Source organism: Hemiscyllium ocellatum, chromosome 11 (assembly GCF_020745735.1).
Source record: "Hemiscyllium ocellatum isolate sHemOce1 chromosome 11, sHemOce1.pat.X.cur, whole genome shotgun sequence".
Lineage (NCBI taxonomy): Eukaryota > Metazoa > Chordata > Chondrichthyes > Orectolobiformes > Hemiscylliidae > Hemiscyllium > Hemiscyllium ocellatum.
Genome location: NC_083411.1, coordinates 41932796 through 41952892, shown reverse-complemented (window position 1 = coordinate 41952892; position 20097 = coordinate 41932796). Strand labels below are relative to the sequence as shown.

Sequence of the window (20097 nt, the reverse complement as noted above, 5' to 3'; positions counted from 1 at the left end):
CTTATCTTAAATTTGCTTGCTGATTCATCTCTTTGTCTCCTGCTCATCTTCACCAATCCAATTCCCATCCCTCCTTTATCCCAATCTATTACTTTGGCCTTTACCTTACTTACTCATATTTCATCTTACTCTTTGTTATAATATGATCATTATTGCTGGGGTAGTCCCTGTACTCACTTTCCAAGATTCTTACAGCTAATCTTTACCAACCATTTTGATGTGTTGATATGCCTCTGGAATAAGACTTGAACCTGTACAATTTGGTCCTGAGGTAGGGGCACTACCACCATACTATAAAAGCTCTTATGTACTTGGTAAAATTGAACGCACTAATTTTATTACTGCTTCCCCTTTCCCTCTCACTTCCTGCCAGTTTGTTTGTATGTAGTTGAAATCTCCCATTATTATTAAGAGAACTTCATTTGCCTATCTAGTGACGTTTTCAACATAGTTTCCCCCTCCACATTCTCTATTAGGTGATGTATAGAATTAAACCATTAGCAGCTTAAAAAGATAGTCAAATTACATGTTGCTTTGCCTAACTCCATTATTTGCACATACATTCGCAAAGAAATGTGCCCTCGGGACTATTCTTCCACCAATGTTGCCTGTCCTGTGAATGCTACTGTATGATGCTTGATTTTACCTGTGGTCAGTTTCTTTATACTTTAGTAGCTTTTCCACTCAAGTGAAGGCTGCTCTGAATTTGAAATTCTACATTTACAAAACATGAACCCCACGAGTTACAGCGAAACAGAGAACTCAAGCTCCAAATTAATGCTCTGCTTTGGATTGTATCTTATCCTTCATTGTATTCTATAAACCTTCTGTGCAAATCTTAATATCAGCTAAGCCCCTTTCTATAATGTTATTTCTAATTAGTATAGTCACCTTACCCTTTGCCTTTCACTGAGCTTTCTAAACATGTTAGATGCAGCAATATTTAATATCCATTCCTGCTCTTTATGTAACCATGGTTCACGAGGAAATCTGGCTCTTCACTGTGAATTATTGCCTTGAGTTCCCCTGTTTTGTTTCCAAGGCAATGCAATTTATTTCATTGTTTATTAATTGTTCCACACTATTGATAATTTGAGGTCTAGCTATGTTCCATAGTTCTACCTGTTCCCTGATCTCGTAGGTTAATTTCTTTTCCATTACCTGATCATCAATCCCATCTCATATTTATATTATCTTCATGTTGATGTTACTTTACAAAAATCCATTACCCCATCTCCAATTCTTATTGGTCTTAACTACTGCCCTACTTATTTTCTCTGCTCAGATATGTGTCCTAGTCTGGTCCATGTAGAACCTATTGAATTACAAGAGTTGAGTGCTAGTGTCCTATGAAGTTAACTCCTTTCTTGCTCACACTGGTTTTTCAGCCACACATTCAGTTTACTGATCTGCTTACCTCCACTCCCAGGTGGCTCACTAGTAATCCCGAGATGATTGTCGCTGAGATCCTATTTGTGTATTTTCTAACCTCCAATATTGTCTTAGCAGAAACTGCCCCATTCTTTTCCTTATAGACTGAAAGACTGGCATAATACGGAAACAGACCCTTCGGTCCAACTCGTCCATGCCGACCAGATATCCTAAATAAATCTAATCCCATTTGAAAGCATTTGGCCCATATTCCTCCAAACCCTTCCTGTTCATAACCCATCCAGATGCCTTTTAATTGTTGAAGTTATACCAGCCTCCACCACTTCCTCTGGCAACTCATTCTATACATGCACCATGCTCTGCGTGAAAAAGATCCCCCTTAGGTCCCCTTTATAACCTTCCCCTCTTATCTTAAGCTTATGCCCTTTAGTTTTGGACTTCCCCACACCATGCAAAAGACCATGGCTCATCACTCTATCCATGCCTCTCATGATTTTACAAATCTCTATAAGGTCACCCCTCAGCCTATGATGCTTCAGGGAAAACAGTCCTAGCCTATTCAGTTTCTCCCTCTAGCTCGAACCTTCCAATCCTGGCAACACCCTTGTAAATCTTTTGTGAATCCTTTCAAGTATTATAGTAGGAGCTGAAAATGTGTTGCTGGTTAAAGCACAGCAAGTTAGGCAGCATCCAAGGAATAGGAAATTCGACGTTTCGGGCATAAGCCCTTCATCAGGAATGAGGAGAGTGTGCCAAGCAGGCTAAGATAAAAGGTAGGGAGGAGGGACTTGGGGGAGGAGCGGTGGAGATGTGATAGGTGGAAGGAGGTCAAGGTGAGGGTGATAGACCGGAGTGGGGTGGGGGCAGAGAGGTCAGGAAGAGGATTGCAGGTTAGGAGGGCGGTGCTGAGTTGAGGGAACCGACTGAGACAAGGTGGGGGGAGGGGAAATGAGGAAACTGGAGAAATCTGAGTTCATTCCTTGTGGTTGGAGGGTTCCCAGGCGGAAGATGAGGCGCTCCTCCTCCAGCCGTCGTGTTGTTGTGTTCTGCCGGTGGAGGAGTCCAAGGACCTGCATGTCCTCGGTGGAGTGGGAGGGAGAGTTAAAGTGTTGAGCCACGGGGTGGTGGGGTTGGTTGGTCCGGGAGTCCCAGAGGTGTTCTCTGAAGCGTTCCGCAAGTAAGCAGCCCGTCTCCCCAATATAGAGGAGGCCACATCGGGTGCAGCGGATGCAATAGATGATGTGTGTGGAGGTACAGGTGAACTTGTGGCGGATATGGAATGATCCCTTGGGGCCTTGGAGGGAAGTGAGGGAGGAGGTGTGGGCGCAAGTTTTACATTCCCTGCGGTTGCAGGGGAAGGTGCCGGGAGTGGAGGTTGGGTTGGTGGGGGGTGTGGACCTGACGAGGGAGTCACGAAGGGAGTGGTCTTTGCGGAACACTGATAGGGGAGGGGAGGGAAATATATCCCTGGTGGTGGGGTCCGTTTGGAGGTAGCGGAAATGACGGCGGATGATACGTTGTATACGGAGGTTGGTGGGGTGGTAGGTGAGAACCAGTGGGGTTCTGTCTTGGTGGTGGTTGGAGGAGCGGGGCTCAAGGCCGGAGGAGCGGGAAGTGGAGGAGATGCGGTGGAGGGCATCGTCGATCACGTCTGGGGGGAATCTGCGGTCCTTGAAGAAGGAGGCCATCTGGGCTGTGCGGTGTTGGAACTGGTCCTCCTGGGAGCAGATGCGGTGGAGACAAAGGAATTGGGAATATGGGATGGAGTTTTTACAGGGAGCAGGGTGGGAGGAGGTGTAGTCCAGGTAGCTGTGGGAGTCAGTGGGTTTATAATAGATGTCTGTGTTGAGTCGCTCGCCCGAGATAGAAATGGAAAAGTCTAGGAAGGGGAGGGAGGAGTCTGAGACAGTCCAGGTGAATTTGAGGTTGGGATGGAAGGTGTTAGTAAAGTTGATGAACTGTTCAACCTCCTCGTGGGAACACGAGGCAGTGCCGATACAGTCATCGATGTAGCGGAGGAAAAGGTGGGGGGTGGTGCCAGTGTAGTTGCGGAAGATGGACTGTTCCACATATCCTACGAAGAGGCAGGCATAGCTGGGGCCCATGCGGGTGCCCATGGCAACTCCTTTAGTTTGGAGGAAGTGGGAGGATTGAAAAGAGAAGTTATTCAGGGTGAGGACCAGTTCAGTCAGTCGAAGGAGGGTGTCAGTGGAAGGGTACTGGTTGGTGCGGCGGGAAAGGAAGAAGCGGAGGGCTTTGAGTCCTTCGTGATGGGGGATGGAGGTGTACAGGGACTGGATGTCCATCGTGAAAATAAGGCGTTGGGGACCGAGGAAGCGAAAATCCTGGAGGAGGTGGAGGGCGTGGGTGGTGTCCCGACCGTAGGTGGGGAGACCTGTATTGCACCCAGTATTCCAAAAGAGGCCTAACCAATGTGTCACACAGCTGTAACATGACCTTCCAACACTTACACACAATGCTCTGACAAATAAGTGCAAACACACCAAGCGCCTTCTTCATTGTTCTGTCTTCTTAGGACTCCACTTTCAAGGAACTAAGAACCTCCAAAGTCTCTTTACAGAGCAACACACCCCAAGACCTTGCCATTAAGTGCATAAGTTCTACCCAGATTTGCCTTCCAAAATGTAGCCCCTAGCATTGATCTAAACTAAACTCCGCTGCAACTCCTCGAGTTATCAGCTCATCTGATCAATATCTCATTGTATTCTGAGTGTAATCGTCTTCGCTATCCACTACATCTCCAATTTAGAAGTCATCTGGAAACTTACTAATCATATCTCATATAAATGATGAAAAACAGTGGACCCAGCACTGATCCTTGTGGCACATCACTGGTCACAGGCCTCCAGTCTGAAAAGCAACCCACCACCCCCATCCTTTGTTTCCTACCTTCAAGCCAATTCTGTATCCAAATGGCTAGTTCTCCTTGTATTCCATGTGGTCTAAGCTTATTAAGCAGCCTACCTTGTGGAATCTTGATGTGGAGGAGCTGCTGATGGACTGGAGTGGACAAGGTTAAAAATCACACAACACCAAGTCCAACAGTGTCATTGGAAGCACTAGCTTTCGGAGCACTGCTCCTTCTTCAGGTGGTTGTGAAGCAGAATCATGAGACACAGAATTTAGAACAAAAATTTACAGTGCCATGCAACTGAAATGATATATTGAACAAGCCTAGCTTGTTGCTAAGTTTTTCATCTTTCAGAATGGCTTGCAGGTTTTGGTTCATTAATATGTAAATCTCAAAACTTCTTTTAAGTCACTGGATAAAAGCAAATTACTGCGAATGCTGGGATCTGAAACCAAAAGAGAAAATGCTGGAAAATCTCAGTAGGTCTAGCAGCATCTGTAAGGAGAGAAAAGAGCTGACATTTCGAGTCTAACTGACCCTTTGTCAAAGGGCTTTGACAAAGGGTCAGTTAGACTCGAAACATCAGCTCTTTTCTCTCCTTACAGATGCTGCCAGACCTACTGAGATATTCCAGCATTTTCTCTTTTGGTTTCTTTTAAGTCACATTCTTGAGCTAACTTAAGGTTTTATAAAAAAAGCTCAGATAATGCATTAAAGATGTGAGGTCAGAGTCTGTTTATATCCCAATCTTGAGTCAGACTGGTTCTGTTTCCAAAGTGGAATTTACAAAATATGGTGTTTTTATAAAACCTTAAGTTAACTTGGGAATGTGACTTAAAAGAAGTTCTGGGATTTACATATGAATGAACCAAAACCAGCAAATCCATTCTAAAAGATGAAAGCTTAACAATCCAGATTTGTTCAATACATCATTTCAGTTGCAAGACACTATAATCTTTTGCAATAAATTCTGCTCCACAAACACTTGATGAAGGAGCAGCGCTCCGAAAGTTAGCACTTCCAAATAAACCTGTTGGACTATAACCTGGTATTGTGTGATTTGTAACCTTGTTGAATGTCTTATTGAAGTCCATATAGATCACATCCACAGCTCTGTCATCATCAATCCTCTTCATTATTTCTTCAAAAAAACTCAGTCAAATTAGTGAAACACAATTTCCTATACAAAACGTCATGTTGACTATCCTGAATCAGTCCCTGTCTTTCCAAATATGCACAATTTCTGTCCTCCAGGATTCTCTCCAACAACTTGCCCACACTGATTACTGGTTACTGGTCTATAGTTACCTGGCTGTCTTTACCACCTTTCTTAAGTAGCCATTTTAACCAACTTCAAGTCTTCTAGCACCTCACCTGTGGCTATTGATGACACAAATATGTCAGCCATGGGCCCCGCAATCACTTCCCAAACTTCCTACAGAGTTCTAAGACACATCTGATCAGCTTCTGGGGATTTATCCACCTTTGTGCATTTTAAGACTCCAGCACCTTCTCCCCTTTAATATGGACATTTTTTAAGATGTCGGGATTTACATCCATTCTCTACCTTCCATATCCTTCTCCAAAATAACTATTGATGCACAATTTTCATTTAGTATCGCACCCATCTCCTGTAGTGCCACACATTGGTGACCTTGCTGATCTTTAACATTGTTGGTCCTGATATACGTCCAACAATTAAATCTGACCCTTGTTTTCCAGACTCCTTTCTACTGAGATAACCTTTACTCTTTGACACCCAAAAGTAGACTGATCAAGCAGGGTATAGGAAGGACAGGCCACAGCTGTAAAGGGGAAAAGAGTACAAAGAAAATCGATGAGAATGAATGATTAGTGACATGGAAATCTTTTCAAAACATATAATTAGTAAAGAAATATGGGGCAAAAGAGTGATGAGAATGTAGAAGTGGACGTTGCCTGAAGTGTATGAATGCCGTCCATCTGATGTCGCTAGGCAGGAAGAGGTTGCTTGTCTCACAGTAAAGGAGCCACTAAAATAGAAACTGATGGATAAAAATAGACAAAGAGCTGGAATGTAAAAGATCCAGTATGCTTAGAGTCAAAGAGCTCTGTCTCATCCAAACACATTCCATAACTCATGAGAGAAGAAAAAGCATGCACAGAGGGCAAGAGTGGGGTGGGAGCCCCTGATCACTTTTGTCCAATTCTCTCCTACAGATGGTTTTAATATGGCACTGTAGCTTAGTAGTTAGCACTGCTGCCTCCCAGCACCAGGGACACACGTTCAATTCTAGCCACAGGTGACTGTCTGTGTGAAGCTTGCACATTCTTCCTGTGCTTGAATGGGTTTCCTCTAGGTGCTCTGTTTGCCTCCCACAGCCCAAAGACGTGCAGGTTAGATGGATTGGCCATGGGACATGCAGATTTATGGGGATAGAGCAGGGGGATGAGGCTGGGTGGGATATTCTTCGGAGGGTCAGTGACACTCAATGAGCTGAATGGGCTGCTTCCACACTGTAGGGATTCTATTAGGGGAAGGGTAATGTTAATCAACTAGCAACCCTCAGGTCTCCACTCGTGTTGTGGAAACACAAGTTTGAATCTCACTGTGCTATTCCAGGAATTTAACTTGAATGAGTTGAATAAACCTACACTCGTTAAAGACTTGAATTTATATAGTACTTTTCATGACCACTTGATATGCCAAAGGGGTTTGCAGTTTTTTGTTTACTTATGGTCATGTAGTCAGTTTGAACACAAGATCCTTTCAATGTGATGATAACTAGATCATTAGTTTCATCATTGTTGATGACAGGGTAACTGTAGGCTTGCACATCAGGGGGAAATCCCTGCTCTCGCTCAGAACATTGCCAAATCCAGTTGAGAAAGCAACAGGAGATTAACACCTCATCCAAAAAAAAAGCAGCACAATAACGTGCTTGCACAATACTGCACAGAGTGGAAGATTGGAATGGTACAGGCAGACACTCCAGTGGGTGATGATCACACATGCTCTGTCTAAGAGTTCCACATGCTATAAACTTAATCATGTTTGACACCAATCATGCTGCTACTAACAATGGCCACGAAACATTGGGTTGTTGTCACTAAAACTCATCTGATTTGCCAAGATGCTATAAGGGAAAAAAAAAATCTTCTGTCTTCACTTAGTCAGATCTCCACGTGACCTCAAGCTGCAGCGACATGGCTGATCCTTAACTAGCCTCTCAAATGGGTAAAAACAATGACTGCAGATGCTGGAAACCAGAGTCTAGATAAGAGTGGTGCTGGAAAAGCACAGCAGGTCAGGCAGCATCCGAGGAGCAGTAAAATCGACATTTCGGGCAAAAGCCCTTCATCAGGAATAAAGGCAGAGAGCCTGAAGCGTGGAGAGATAAGCTAGAGGAGGGTGGGGGTGGGGAGACAGTAACATAGAGTGCAATAGGTGAGTGGGGGAGGGGATGACCTATCACCTTCATCCCCTCCCCCACTCACCTATTGTACTCTATGCTACCTTCTCCCCACCCTCACCCTCTCTAGCTTATCTCTCCACCCTTCAGGTTCTCTGCCTTTATTCCTGATGAAGGGCTTTTGCCCGAAACGTCGAGTTCACTGCTCCTCGGGTGCTGCCTGAACTGCTGTGCTCTTCTAGCACCACTAATCCAGAATCTAGCCTCTCAAATGGCCTAGCACACCATTAAGTTTTAATAAACTACCTTGAAAAAGAATTGTTGTACATCCTGTAGTTGTTCAAGGAGGTGGCTCACCCTTGCTTCCTCAGGATAATTAGGGATTGGTAGCGAATGCTAACCTTGTTGGCAGTGGCCACATCCCATGCATAAAAATACAAGTGTGCAGTGAAAGAGGAGTGTAGGACTGCTAACACTTCATCCCTGTTGAAAAATAGGAGGATTAATTGTAGCAACGACTGATCAAATGGTCAAAATGTGGATAAAGGGTGATAATCTGAGACAAATTTAACTGTTCCTAGAAAGCTACAGATTAATAAATGATGGTGAGAATGGGTTAGTTAAGGGTAAGTGGTATTTGACAAACATGATTGAGTTCTTTAATAAAGTCACCAGATGGTTGATAAATGTATTGTGGTTCATGCTGTACTTGTGGATTTTCAATAAATGTTTCAGTAAGTGCCACAGAATAAACCTGTTAGCAAAATTGAAGCACGAGGCTTCAAAGGCACAGTGGCTACATGAATATATATTTACCTACGAGACAGAAAACGGAAAGAAATGGGGAAGCAAACACAGAGAATGCTGGAGAAACTCAGCATCTGTGAGAAACAACAGAGTTAACATTCTTGCATTACTCTTTTTCCAGGGCCCATTCTCCTTCTATAGGAGTAGTGGTGAAAGGCTATTTCGAACACAAGAGGGAAGTACTAATCCGATATTTGGATAATCAAATGCCAGATAATTGAGTTCCTTTGTATATGGTGATCTCCCTCAGGAGTCTGCACCAAGTTCAGTTATTCATTTTGATGTATTTTAAATGGCCTGGGTATTGGAAGTACAGGCACAAAATTGCAGACGATACAAACTACAAATTGTTGTAAACAGTGAGGAGGGTAGGAACAGATATTAAAAAAAATCTAAATTTAACACACAGAAGTGTGAGGTGATGAATATATAAATGGAAGAATATAACTGTAAGAGGTAACAGAACAGAGAAACTGGGAGACCACATAAACAAGGTGCACAAGTTGAGAAGCTTGTTTAAAAGGCCTATAGGATCTTTGATGTTATTAGCAGAGCATAAAACGAATGATCTTATGTAAAACCTCAGCTGATTAGCTCAAAAAGCTGATTTGCCATTCTGAGTAATGCCAGTGTGCGTTCAATTCCTGTACCAGCTTAGATTACCATGAAGAACTCTCTCTCTCAATCTCAATCTCTTCCATTGCCTCAGGTTAAGCCACCACCAGTTATCACCCTCCAATGAGACAGCAGCCCTATGCTCTGGTAAGACTATGGCAACTTTACCTTTACTCTCAGCTGCAGTAATGTGTTGAAGTCCTGATAGAACATATTAGAAAGTGCTAGCCGAGGGATTTACGTGATGTGGAGAGACTAGAAAAGATGCATGTATTCCTTACAGCAGGGATAAATTGAGGGGATTTGATAACTAACTGGACAAACTGAATAGTGAGGAACTGATTTGAATGATAGGAGTGCAAATAAGAAAAGGACACCACATTAAGATAATTGTCAAAAAAAAGAAAAATGGGAATGAGGAGTTTTTTTTGCTGCCTGAAAGGACAGTGAAAGCCAATTCAATGTGAGTTGCGTGTGTGTGTGTCCACATATGTGCTTATCAACGTCTAAGTGTGTGCATACTAGAATACGTTCTGTCTGCAGCCACAGAATCTTCCACTCCCAAGCCAACCAAAGTCAACTTGGTCACTCACAATTCATAAGCGTTCTTCAAGTACAGATCTATCAATCCACTTGCTGACAGAAATGATTTGGTAACAATTTGCTGTTTGGGGATGATGAAGAAATCAGACAGCAGATCAATAGGAACGTACAGGTTTGAGTTTGCGTTTTGTGGGGTTGGGTCTCTTGGTCCCTACGAGATAGTTGAGGGTGGCGTACTCCATGAGTGCCGCGAAGACAAAGATGAAACAGACAGACACAAAGAGGTCCATGGCAGTAATATAGGAGACCTTCGGCAATGCTTTCCTGGAAATAGTGCTCAGTGTGGTCATGGTCAGCACAGTAGTGATCCCTAAAAAATGAAAGACAAAACAGACTTTTTAAAGAGCTAGCCTTTTCAGGAAGGTTTTACATCAATTGCCTATTCTCAAAAGCATCAGTCCCACATACATCACCCATCCACTGGGAAGACCCACATTCTAGGTTAGTCATGCTGGAAGAGCACAGCAGTTCAGGCAATATCCAAGGAGCAGCGAAATCGACGTTTCAGGCAAAAAGCCCTTCATCAGGAATAAAGGCAGAGAGCCTGAAGCGTGGAGAGATAAGTTGAGGAAGGTGGGGATGGGGAGAAAGGAGCATAGAGTACAATAGGTGAGTGGGGGAGGGGATGGAGGTGGTAGGTCAGGGAGGAGAGGGTGGAGTTGATAGGTGGAAAAGGAGATAGGTAGATAGGACAAGTCCGGACAAGTCATGGGGACAGTGCTGAGCTGGAAGTTTGGAACTAGGGTGAGGTGGGGGAAGGAGAAATGAGGAAACTGTTGAAGTCCACATTGATGCCCTGGGGTTGAAGTGTTCCGAGGTGGAAGATGAGGCATTCTTCCTCCAGGAGTCTGATGGTGAGGGGGCAGCGGTGAAGGAGGCCCAGGACCTCCATGTTCTCGGCAGATTGGATGGGGGAGTTGAAATGTTGGGCCACGGGGCAGTGTGGTTGATTGGTGCGGGAGTCCCGGAGATGTTCCTTAAAGCGCTCTGCTAGGAGGTGTCCAGTCTCCCCAATGTAGAGGAAACCGCATTGGGAGCAATGGATTCAATAAATGATATTAGTGGATGTGCAGGTTCCACATTCTAGTTGGAACCATCGTACTTTGCCTCATCATGCCTTGTCCAACCCACCTTCCATTATGGTGCCTGATAGAGAGCATCCTTCCTAAGCTCAATCTGCCAGGAGATGCCTTTCGGATCAAGGAATGGGAGGCAGAGGAAATCAACTAACAAGTTCCTGTCACATCAGTCAAATGGTAGACTTTTAATGACCACAGTGAAAGCAGTTCTTGGTGAACAGCTCCAGGACTAAGCCAGGGTCCTTATGAAGCTCAACCCCTTCCACTGGGGTCTCACTGTGCAGTCAAATACAATATGCCAATGATGGCAAAGATATGACACTGGCAACAGCAGAGCAGAGAGAGATTGGAGTAGATTAGAGTTGGTAAAGGAATGGGTCACAGACAATACACTAAAGAATAGTGTTTATTATTTTGGGATAGGGATGCTAGGGAACCAGAGGAGAGGCAACCCTGTTAATCCAGCAGCCCTGAGACCATAGGAACAGGATGCTTAGCTTGGAGACACTACAAAAAAACTGTATAAAACATGTAAAGGACAAACAGAAATAGAAATTGCTGGAAAACCTCAGCAGGTCTGGCAGCAACTGTGGAGAGAAATCAGAGTTAATGTTTCAGATCCGGTCACCCTTCTGCAGTAAAGGAGACTGTGGGTTGAGTCTCAGATGGGGAAGACTGTAACTGGAGTCTCAGAGAGTGGAGATTGTGGGTGGAGAGTCAGACAGGGGAGACTGTGGGTGGAGTCTCAGACGGGGGAGACTGTGGGTGGAGTCTCAGATGGGGAAGATTGGGGGTTGAGTCTCAGACAAGGGGAGACTGTGGGTTAAGTCTCAGACAGGGGAGACTGGGTGGAGTCCCTGATAGCGGGAGACTGTGGGTTGAGTCTCAGAGTGGAAATTGTGGGTGGAGAATCAGACAGGGGAGACTGTGGGTTGAGTCTCAGAGAGTGGAGATTGTGGGTGGAGAGACAGACAGGGGAGACTGTGAGTGGAGTCTCAGACAGGGGAAACTGTGGGTGGAGTCTCAGATGGGGAGATTGTGGGTTGAGTCTCAGACAAAGGGAGACTGTGGATTGAGTCTCAGACAGGGGGAGACTGTGGGTGGAATCTCAGACAGTGGAGACTGTGGGTTGAGTCTCAGACAGGGGAAACTGTGGGTGGAGTCTCAGATGGGGAGATTGTGGGTTGAGTCTCAGACAAAGGGAGACTGTGGATTGAGTCTCAGACAGGGGGAGACTGTGGGTGGAATCTCAGACAGTGGAGACTGTGGGTTGAGTCTCAGACAGTGGAGACTGTGGGTTGAGTCTCAGACAGGATGAGTCTCGGGGTATGAATGGTATCCTGGATAAGCAGAGAACATTGTGATATCTTTGTGTATGCTTCTCCAAGTGAGACACCTAATTCCACAGAGCTACCCTTTGATTCTTTGAACTTTCATACATTGATTAATACAATGTTGTACTGTTCCAAGCAGCTTCCCTGCAGTTGTGTTCATTCCTATCAGGGAGTTTTCCATGAGGAATGAAATGGAAGGTTCAGTGAAGACAGTTTCAGTGGAGTTGAACAATGAACTTTTCTGACATTGACATCTATCTATGAATATCAGTAAAGGCAGAATCAGAACACTGAAACAATAGTTTAATGTTTTATTTGAAATAGCTAGGGTATGGTTTGAATGGGGCATTTCCTGCCACCTGCAGTGCTTAAAGCACGAGTTGTTAATGAACTGATCAAGAAATTTCATATCCATAGACATTGTCATAATATGGCTATAGCTAACAGAAGGGCATTAGTTTTATATTTTCTCAGGTACTCTTGAGAAGATAGTATTGGGCCTTCTTGAACGACAACACTCTATGTGTTGTAAACCAGATAGTTTCAGCATTATGACTCAGTGAGAATGAGATTACACTGATATATTTCCAAGTTAAGATGATGCATGTATTTTGGAGGAGAACTTGCAGGTGGTGATGTAATCACGCTATTGCTATTCTTGTCCTTTAGAGCTCATTGATATGAAGGCTAACTCAAACAATGGTTTGGGAGTTGCTACAGAGCATCTTTGTAGATGGTACACAGCTGTGAGTATTCATTAATGGAGAGAGGGAATGTTTGTGAATGTGGTACCTAATCAGCAGGCTGCTTTGTCCTGGATGGTGTTGAGCTTCTTAAGTATTGTTGGAGCTGCACCCATCCAGGCAGATGGGGAGTATTCCATCACACTTCTGACTTGGACCTTGCAAACAGACTATGGTGAGTCACTCACTGTAGGATTCCCAACATGTGACCTGCTCTTGTAGACACAGTATTTATGTGGCTGGTCCAATTCAGTTTCTGGTCAACAGAAAATGAGGGATTCAGCAATGGTATGCCATTGAAAGTCACAGAGAGCTAATTAAAATCTCCCTTGTTGGAGATGCTCATTATCACACACTTATTTGATGTGAACATTACTTGCCACTCATTGGCCCAAGTTTGGATATTGTCCAGGACTTGCTCTATACATTCAGCATCTGTGGAGGTTTTCAATTGAAATGAATCAGTGCAATTGTCAGAGAAAAAAGCCTGGAATGTCAACACCATTTAAATGAGGCCAGAAATGAGAGTTCACAAAAGGGATAGGAAAATCTGAAAGTACCACATTCCCAACGAGAAAAGCCAAAAGACCTGAAGAATAACTGAAATCTCAGCCAAATAAAGCATTGATGAGTAAATTATTGACAGTCTAAACCCATTTGATATTGATTCAATTCTGTTTGTTTTTAAACATTGTACACTGATGGACAGAGTTCAGATAGATGATTCAAATTGGAAAATATATGCACTTAAATCAACCATAACCTGAACTTAGTGGGTTTCAGGTATAAACAACAGTGAACAAGTAAGACCAGCCAAAACTTTTATAAAGTCAAGTGAGAAGGTGGTGTATTTGACTAATACACTCAGTGCACCACTGGGTCATTAATCATTCAGGGACCTGTGGTAATAGTCTATTTAAATATTTGCTGAAGCTGTGCGGAAACACAGCCACATAAATCAGGCTCACTGTCGACGAGATGTTACATGAGCAAACTTTAGTAATGTGGTACATCAGGATTCAACAAGCATTCCCATCCCATCTTGGACTTTGGAAAACTATGGAATAAACATCCTCATTAGATTATACATATAATCTTTTGAATGGGTTCACCAATGGGATCTGACACATAACAGCAAAGGTAATCCAGACACACTATGTTTTACTGAACTAGCACCCCAAGTTTTGTACTTTCAATGGGGAAGCAAAATAACTAGAGACACATTTTGCTAAACATTTATAACAAAATTTAGTTCTACCCTTGACCTAAATGTGAAATTGAGCCGTACTTACACAATCTCCGACCCTTACCTACACAATCTCTGACCCTTACCTTCAGGTTACATAGGTCACAATCAGCTTCCAGCCAACTTGAGGAAGTTTCAGAGAACATCTCTTAGACACATGCACTAAACAACCCCACCGGCCTGTGGCCGAACACTTTAACCCCTCCTCCCATTCCGCCAAGTACATGCAAGTCCTGGGCCTCCTCCACTGCCACCCGACGCCTGAAGGAAGAACGCCTTAACGCACCTTGAGACTCTTCAACCACATGGGATCAATGTTGATTTCACCAGTTTCCTCATCTCCCCTCCCTCCAACTTATCACAGATCCAACCTTCCAACTTGGCACTGCCCTCTTGAACTGTCCCATCTGTCCATTTTATTTCCCACCTATCTGCTCCACCCTCCACTCCAACCTATCACCATCACCCTCCCCCACCTTCATCTACCTATCACATTTTCAGTTCCCCCCCAACCCCACCCCCTTCCATTTATCTCTCAACCACCTTGGGCTTCCCCCACATTCCTGATGAATAGCTTATGCTTAAAACGTCGACTCTCCTGCTCCTTGGATGTTACCTGACCTGCTGTGCTTTTCCAGCACCACATCTTCTGACTCTGATCTCCAGCATCTGCTGTGCTCACTTTCTCCTAGATCATTATTGGCTAGGACAGACAGGTAACTTTCCTGTTCTTTCTCAAAGTAGTTCCATGAGATCTTTTCCATCTATTTATCTGAGAGGAACTTGATTGCATTTTTCAGCAGAAAGTTAACAAATTGCATGGATTTTCTACTCAGGCCCCATGAGCAGGCATTTGAGATGATAACATGTGGATTCAGAAGTGGGAGCTCTCTAAATGTCCACTGACACTCAACCCTGAGCTGTTCTATTCCTGACCAAGAATGGTTATCCTTCTCTGCATGCTCCTCTTTGTCAAGAGTATGTTGCCTAGAATGGTACACATTGCCTCATTATGGATTAGACTATTGCACTGCTCTCTATTCCCCCAGCTAAAGAGCACAAGTTCCTATCAATCTCTATACTTTAACTACACACATCCTCTGCTGACTCCCTTTATCTATCCAGCAGTATTTCAAAACCATCTAGTGTTGCATCAAATGCTTTGCTGTTTGCTGATTATTATTTTTTCATATTTGTCCACATTTAGGGCGGCACGGTGGCACAGTGGTTAGCACTGCTGCCTCACAGCGCCTGAGACCCGGGTTCAATTCCCGACTCAGGCGACTGACTGTGTGGAGTTTGCACGTTCTCCCCGTGTCTGCGTGGGTTTCCTCCGGGTGCTCCGGTTTCCTTCCACAGTCCAAAGATGTGCAGGTTAGGTGAATTGGCCATGCTAAATTGCCCGTAGTGTTAGGTAAGGGGTAAATGTAGGGGTATGGGTGGGTTGCGCTTCGGCAGGTTGGTGTGGACTTGTTGGGCCGAAGGGCCTGTTTCCACACTGTAAGTAATCTAAACCCACATCTCTCTCTGTTATTAGCTCAGATTCACAGCCAATCCAGGTCTTTCTGTATTCGGTGAATTTGTGCAGCTCCTTTCAGTCTCTTCTGGCTTGGTAACTTCTGAAAACTTAGAGAGTTTTGTTTCTGAACCAATATCGAAATCAGCTGTACGTATTGTGAAGAACTGCAGCTCCAACACTGATCCATCAGTAACTTTGCAAGGTCCCCTCCGAGCCACTCATCATCCTGGCTTTGAAAAACATCACCGTTCCTTCAGTGTTGAAGTCCAGAGGCAAAAGCCTGGAACTCTCTTCCCAACAGCATTGTGAGTGTCCCTACACCACATACAATGCTACAGTTCAAGAATACAGATTACCACCACCTTCGCAAGGGCAAATGGAAATGAGCAATAAAATCCTTGATCCATGCTGATCAAATTCCTTGGAAGGTCAGGCTGCTCTGCCAAGACATAATACACTTTGAAAGAGTTCCAATAATTGTATTGCTCACAACCAATTTGAATAATCCTTTACATGGCCCTACATTAAAGTAATTGTCACATTTATTGCACTTCTAATTAGAAGGATGAATGTCAACATGAAATTGTCAGAAACTCTTAGAAATTAAGGCTGGTTGCCAATCCATCAGAATAAAAAAATCTATTGACTCTTTAACATGATGTACTAATGGAAGGGTTTCTCCCTTGCTGACACCCACCAGGTCAATACCCTCCTTTATGATTACCATTTCCTTCTCAATGCCTTATGCTTACCGAGTGTGGTTCTGGCAGGAGTTGAATCTCTCTTGATCCAAAATGAGACCCATGATAGGACTACAGTCAGTATACAGGGGATGTAGGTCTGTATCGCAAAATATCCCATTCTGCGACTTAAATCAAAGTAAACTATCATCAAAGTGTAGTCTCCTGTTGGACAAAAAGAAGACATGAAGGTTTGAAAATTGATTAACATGTTCTTTGTTAAAAAGACCTAGACAAACCACTTGGTGCCGGTAATCAGTACTATTGTGATCATATTACGAGTTTGCATGTTACGAGTTTCAACAAGTTTTTGAATTAAATTGCTGAAGTCCAAATCAATCAGAATGAATGAAGACCTGTTAGATCTAGCTCATTCTCTCTCAATAATTCCAGGTTCTGGAACTTAACATCACTGTCATCTTCCTTGTCCTCCTACAAGCGATGAGCTCTCAAATTCCAATTCTCGAGTCACAGGGGACATTTTCCTGATTTAATTTCCCTGCTCCGGTCATATTTTTGACACCCTGGACTATAAAACCTTGCTCAGTGTTCACTCAGTTAAAGGTTTAATTTATAATCTGATTTGATGCTGGAGTAAAACTGACCAGGTAGAACTGCAGTTCCATTGAAGAGAGTCAATCCAGAATACAGTGACCCCGACAGGTGTACACTGACCCTGAATACAGTGGTCCTGACAGGTGTACACTTACCCTGAATACAGTGACCTGACAGGTGTACACAGCCCCTGAATATAGTTACCCTGACAGGTGTACACTGCCCCTGAATACAGTGACCCTGACAGGTGTATACTGCCCTGAATACAGTGACGCCGACAGGTGTACACTGACCCTGAATACAGTGGTCCTGACAGGTGTACACTGACCCTGAATACACTGATCCTGACAGGTGTATACTGACCCTGAATGCAGTGACCCTGACAGGTGTACACTGCCCCTGAATACAGTGACGCCAACAGGTGTACATTGACCCTGAATACAGTGGTTCTGACAGGTATACACTGACCCTGAGAGGTATACACTGACCTGGACAGATAGACAGTGTCCCTGACAGGTGCACATTGAACCTGACAGGTACAAACTGACCTGGACAGATAGACAGTGACCCCGACTGGTGTATACTGACCCTGAATACAGTGGTCCTGACAGATATACATTGACCCTAAATACAGTGGTCCTGACAGGTGTACACAGACCCTGAATACACTGATCCTAACAGGTATATACTGATCCTGAATACAGTGACCCTGACAGGTGTACACTGCCCCTGAATACAGTGACCCTGACAAGTGTACACTGCCCCTGAATACAGTGATGCCGACAGGTGTACACTGACCCTGAATACAGTGGTTTTGACAGGTATACACTGACCCTGAGAGGTATACACTGACCTGGACAGATAGACAGTGTCCCTGACAGGTGCACACTGAACCTGACAGGTACAAACTGACCTGGACAGATAGACAGTGACCCCGACTGGTGTATACTGACCCTGAATACAGTGGTCCTGACAGATATACATTGACCCTAAATACAGTGGTCCTGACAGGTATACACTCATCCTGACAGGTGTACACAGACCCTGAATAAGTGGTCCTGATAGGTATACACTGACCCTGACAGGTACGTACTTACCTGGACAGATAGACAGTGACCCCGACAGGTGTATACTGACCCGGAATACAGTGGTCCTGACAGGTATACACTGACCCTGAATACAGTGGTCCTGTATACACATTGGTTTTGTGCAAGGGAGATCATGCCTTACCAGCTTAATAGAGTTCTTTGAGGAAGTGACCAAGTTGTTAGATGAAGGAAGGGCTGTTGATGTCATATACATGGACTTTACTAAGGCGTTTGATAAGATTCCCCATTGTAGACTAATGGAGAAAGTGAAGTCACATGGTGTGCAGGGTGTTCTAGCTCGGTGGATAAAGAACTGATTGAGCAACAGGAGACAGAGAGCAGTAATTGAAGGGAGTTTCTCGAAATGGAGAAAAGTGACCAGTGATGTTCCACAGAGATCAGTGCTGGGGCCACTGTTGTTTGTGATATACATAAATGATTTGGAAGAGGGCACTGTTGGTATGATCAGCAAGTTTGCAGATGACATAAAGATTGGTGGAGTAGCAGAAAGCATAAGGGACTGTCAGAGAATACAGGACAATATAGATAGACTGGAGGGTTGGGTGGAAAAGTGACAGATGGCTTTCAATCCAGACAAATGTGAAGTGATGCATTTAGGCAAGTCTAATTTTAAAGCGAATTATACAATGAATGGAAGAGCCTTGGGAAAAGCTGATGGGCAGAGAGATCTGGGAGTGTAGGTTCATTGTACCCTGAAGGTAGCTACAGAGGTGGATAGAGTAGTCAAGAAGGCATATAGTATGCTTGCCTTCATTGGACAGGGTATTGAGTATAAGAGCTGGCAAGTCATGTTAAAATTGTACAAGACATTGGTTCAGCCGCATTTAGAATACTGTGTACAGTTCTGGTCGCCACATTAACAAAAGGATGTCGACGCTTTGGAGAGGGTGCAGAGAAGGTTTATGAGGATGTTGCCTGGTATAGAAGATGCTAGCTATGAAGAGAGGTTGAGTAAGTTAGGTTTGTTTTCACTAGAAAGAAGGAGATTGAGGGGGGACCTGAGTGAGGTTTACAAAATCATGAAAGGTATAGACAGGGTGAATAGAGACAAGCTTTTTCCCAGGGTGAAGGATCCAATAACGAGAGGTCACGCTTTCAAGGTTAGAGGTGGAAAGTTTAAGGGGGAATACATGTGGCAAGTACTTCACACAGAGGGTGGTGGGTGTTTGGAGCGCGTTGCCAGCAGAGGTGGTAGAAGCAGGCACGGTCGATTCATTTAAGATGCATCTGGACAGATGCATGAGTAGGTGGAGAGCAGAGGGATACAAATGCTTAGGAATTGTCCGACAGGTTTAGACAGTAGATTTGGATCGGCTCAGCCTTGGAGGGCTGAAGGGCCTGTTCCTGGGCTGTAATTTTTTTTTGCTCTTTGTTCTTATACACTGATGCTGACAGGTATACATTGACCTGGACAGATCGACAGTGATCCTGACAGGTAAACAGTGACCCTGAATACAATGATCCTGACAGGTGTACCCTGACCCTGAATACAGTGTTCCTGACAGGTACACAATGACCCTGACAGGTATATACTGACCTGGACAGATAGACAATGACCCTGACAGGTAAACAGTGACCCTGGTACATAGACTGATCCTTACAGCTGTACACTGACCCTGAAAGGTGTACAGTGATCTGAATACACAAGACCTGAAATCATTGGATTTTTAAAATATCTATCCTTGTCTACTTTGATAAGGACAACTCGCAATGTTCCACAGTTAATGAAATATTTCAGAAGTGTAAATATTATTATAATATATGAAACACATGGGAGGCTTTTTTTGCACAGCGAGCTCCCTCAGCAAAAAATATTATAATTTCCTGTCAGCCCTGTTGGCAATGTTGTTTGTGAAGGAAATATTTGCCTTCATACTGGGGAAAACTTCCCTGCTGTTTTTCAAGTAGGGCCATGGTGTCTCTTATCCCCATGTGAGAGGGTAGAAAGAAAGTAATTTCTCATCTGACTGATCATGTTTCTGACAGTGATAGTGCAGGGATGAATGAACAGAAATACATCAAGACAGAGTGCAAATTAAATGAAAAAGTTCTCCTTTTCTTTAATCTTGCACTCCTGGAACATTGATAATT

At 44.0% G+C, this 20097-nt stretch overlaps 1 protein-coding gene across 1 annotated transcript in view; it reads right to left on the bottom strand.

Annotated features, from left to right (window-relative positions):
• LOC132820312 (gamma-aminobutyric acid receptor subunit gamma-4-like) overlaps positions 1 to 20097 on the bottom strand; it is a 198233-nt gene that overhangs the window by 19914 nt on the left and 158222 nt on the right. Inside the window, exons 8-9 of the mRNA XM_060832337.1 lie at positions 16355 to 16507; positions 9792 to 9991 (exon numbers count right to left, since the gene is read on the bottom strand). Of these exons, the coding sequence (XP_060688320.1) occupies positions 9792 to 9991; positions 16355 to 16507 (353 nt within the window). The remainder of the gene's footprint in view (positions 1 to 9791; positions 9992 to 16354; positions 16508 to 20097) is intronic.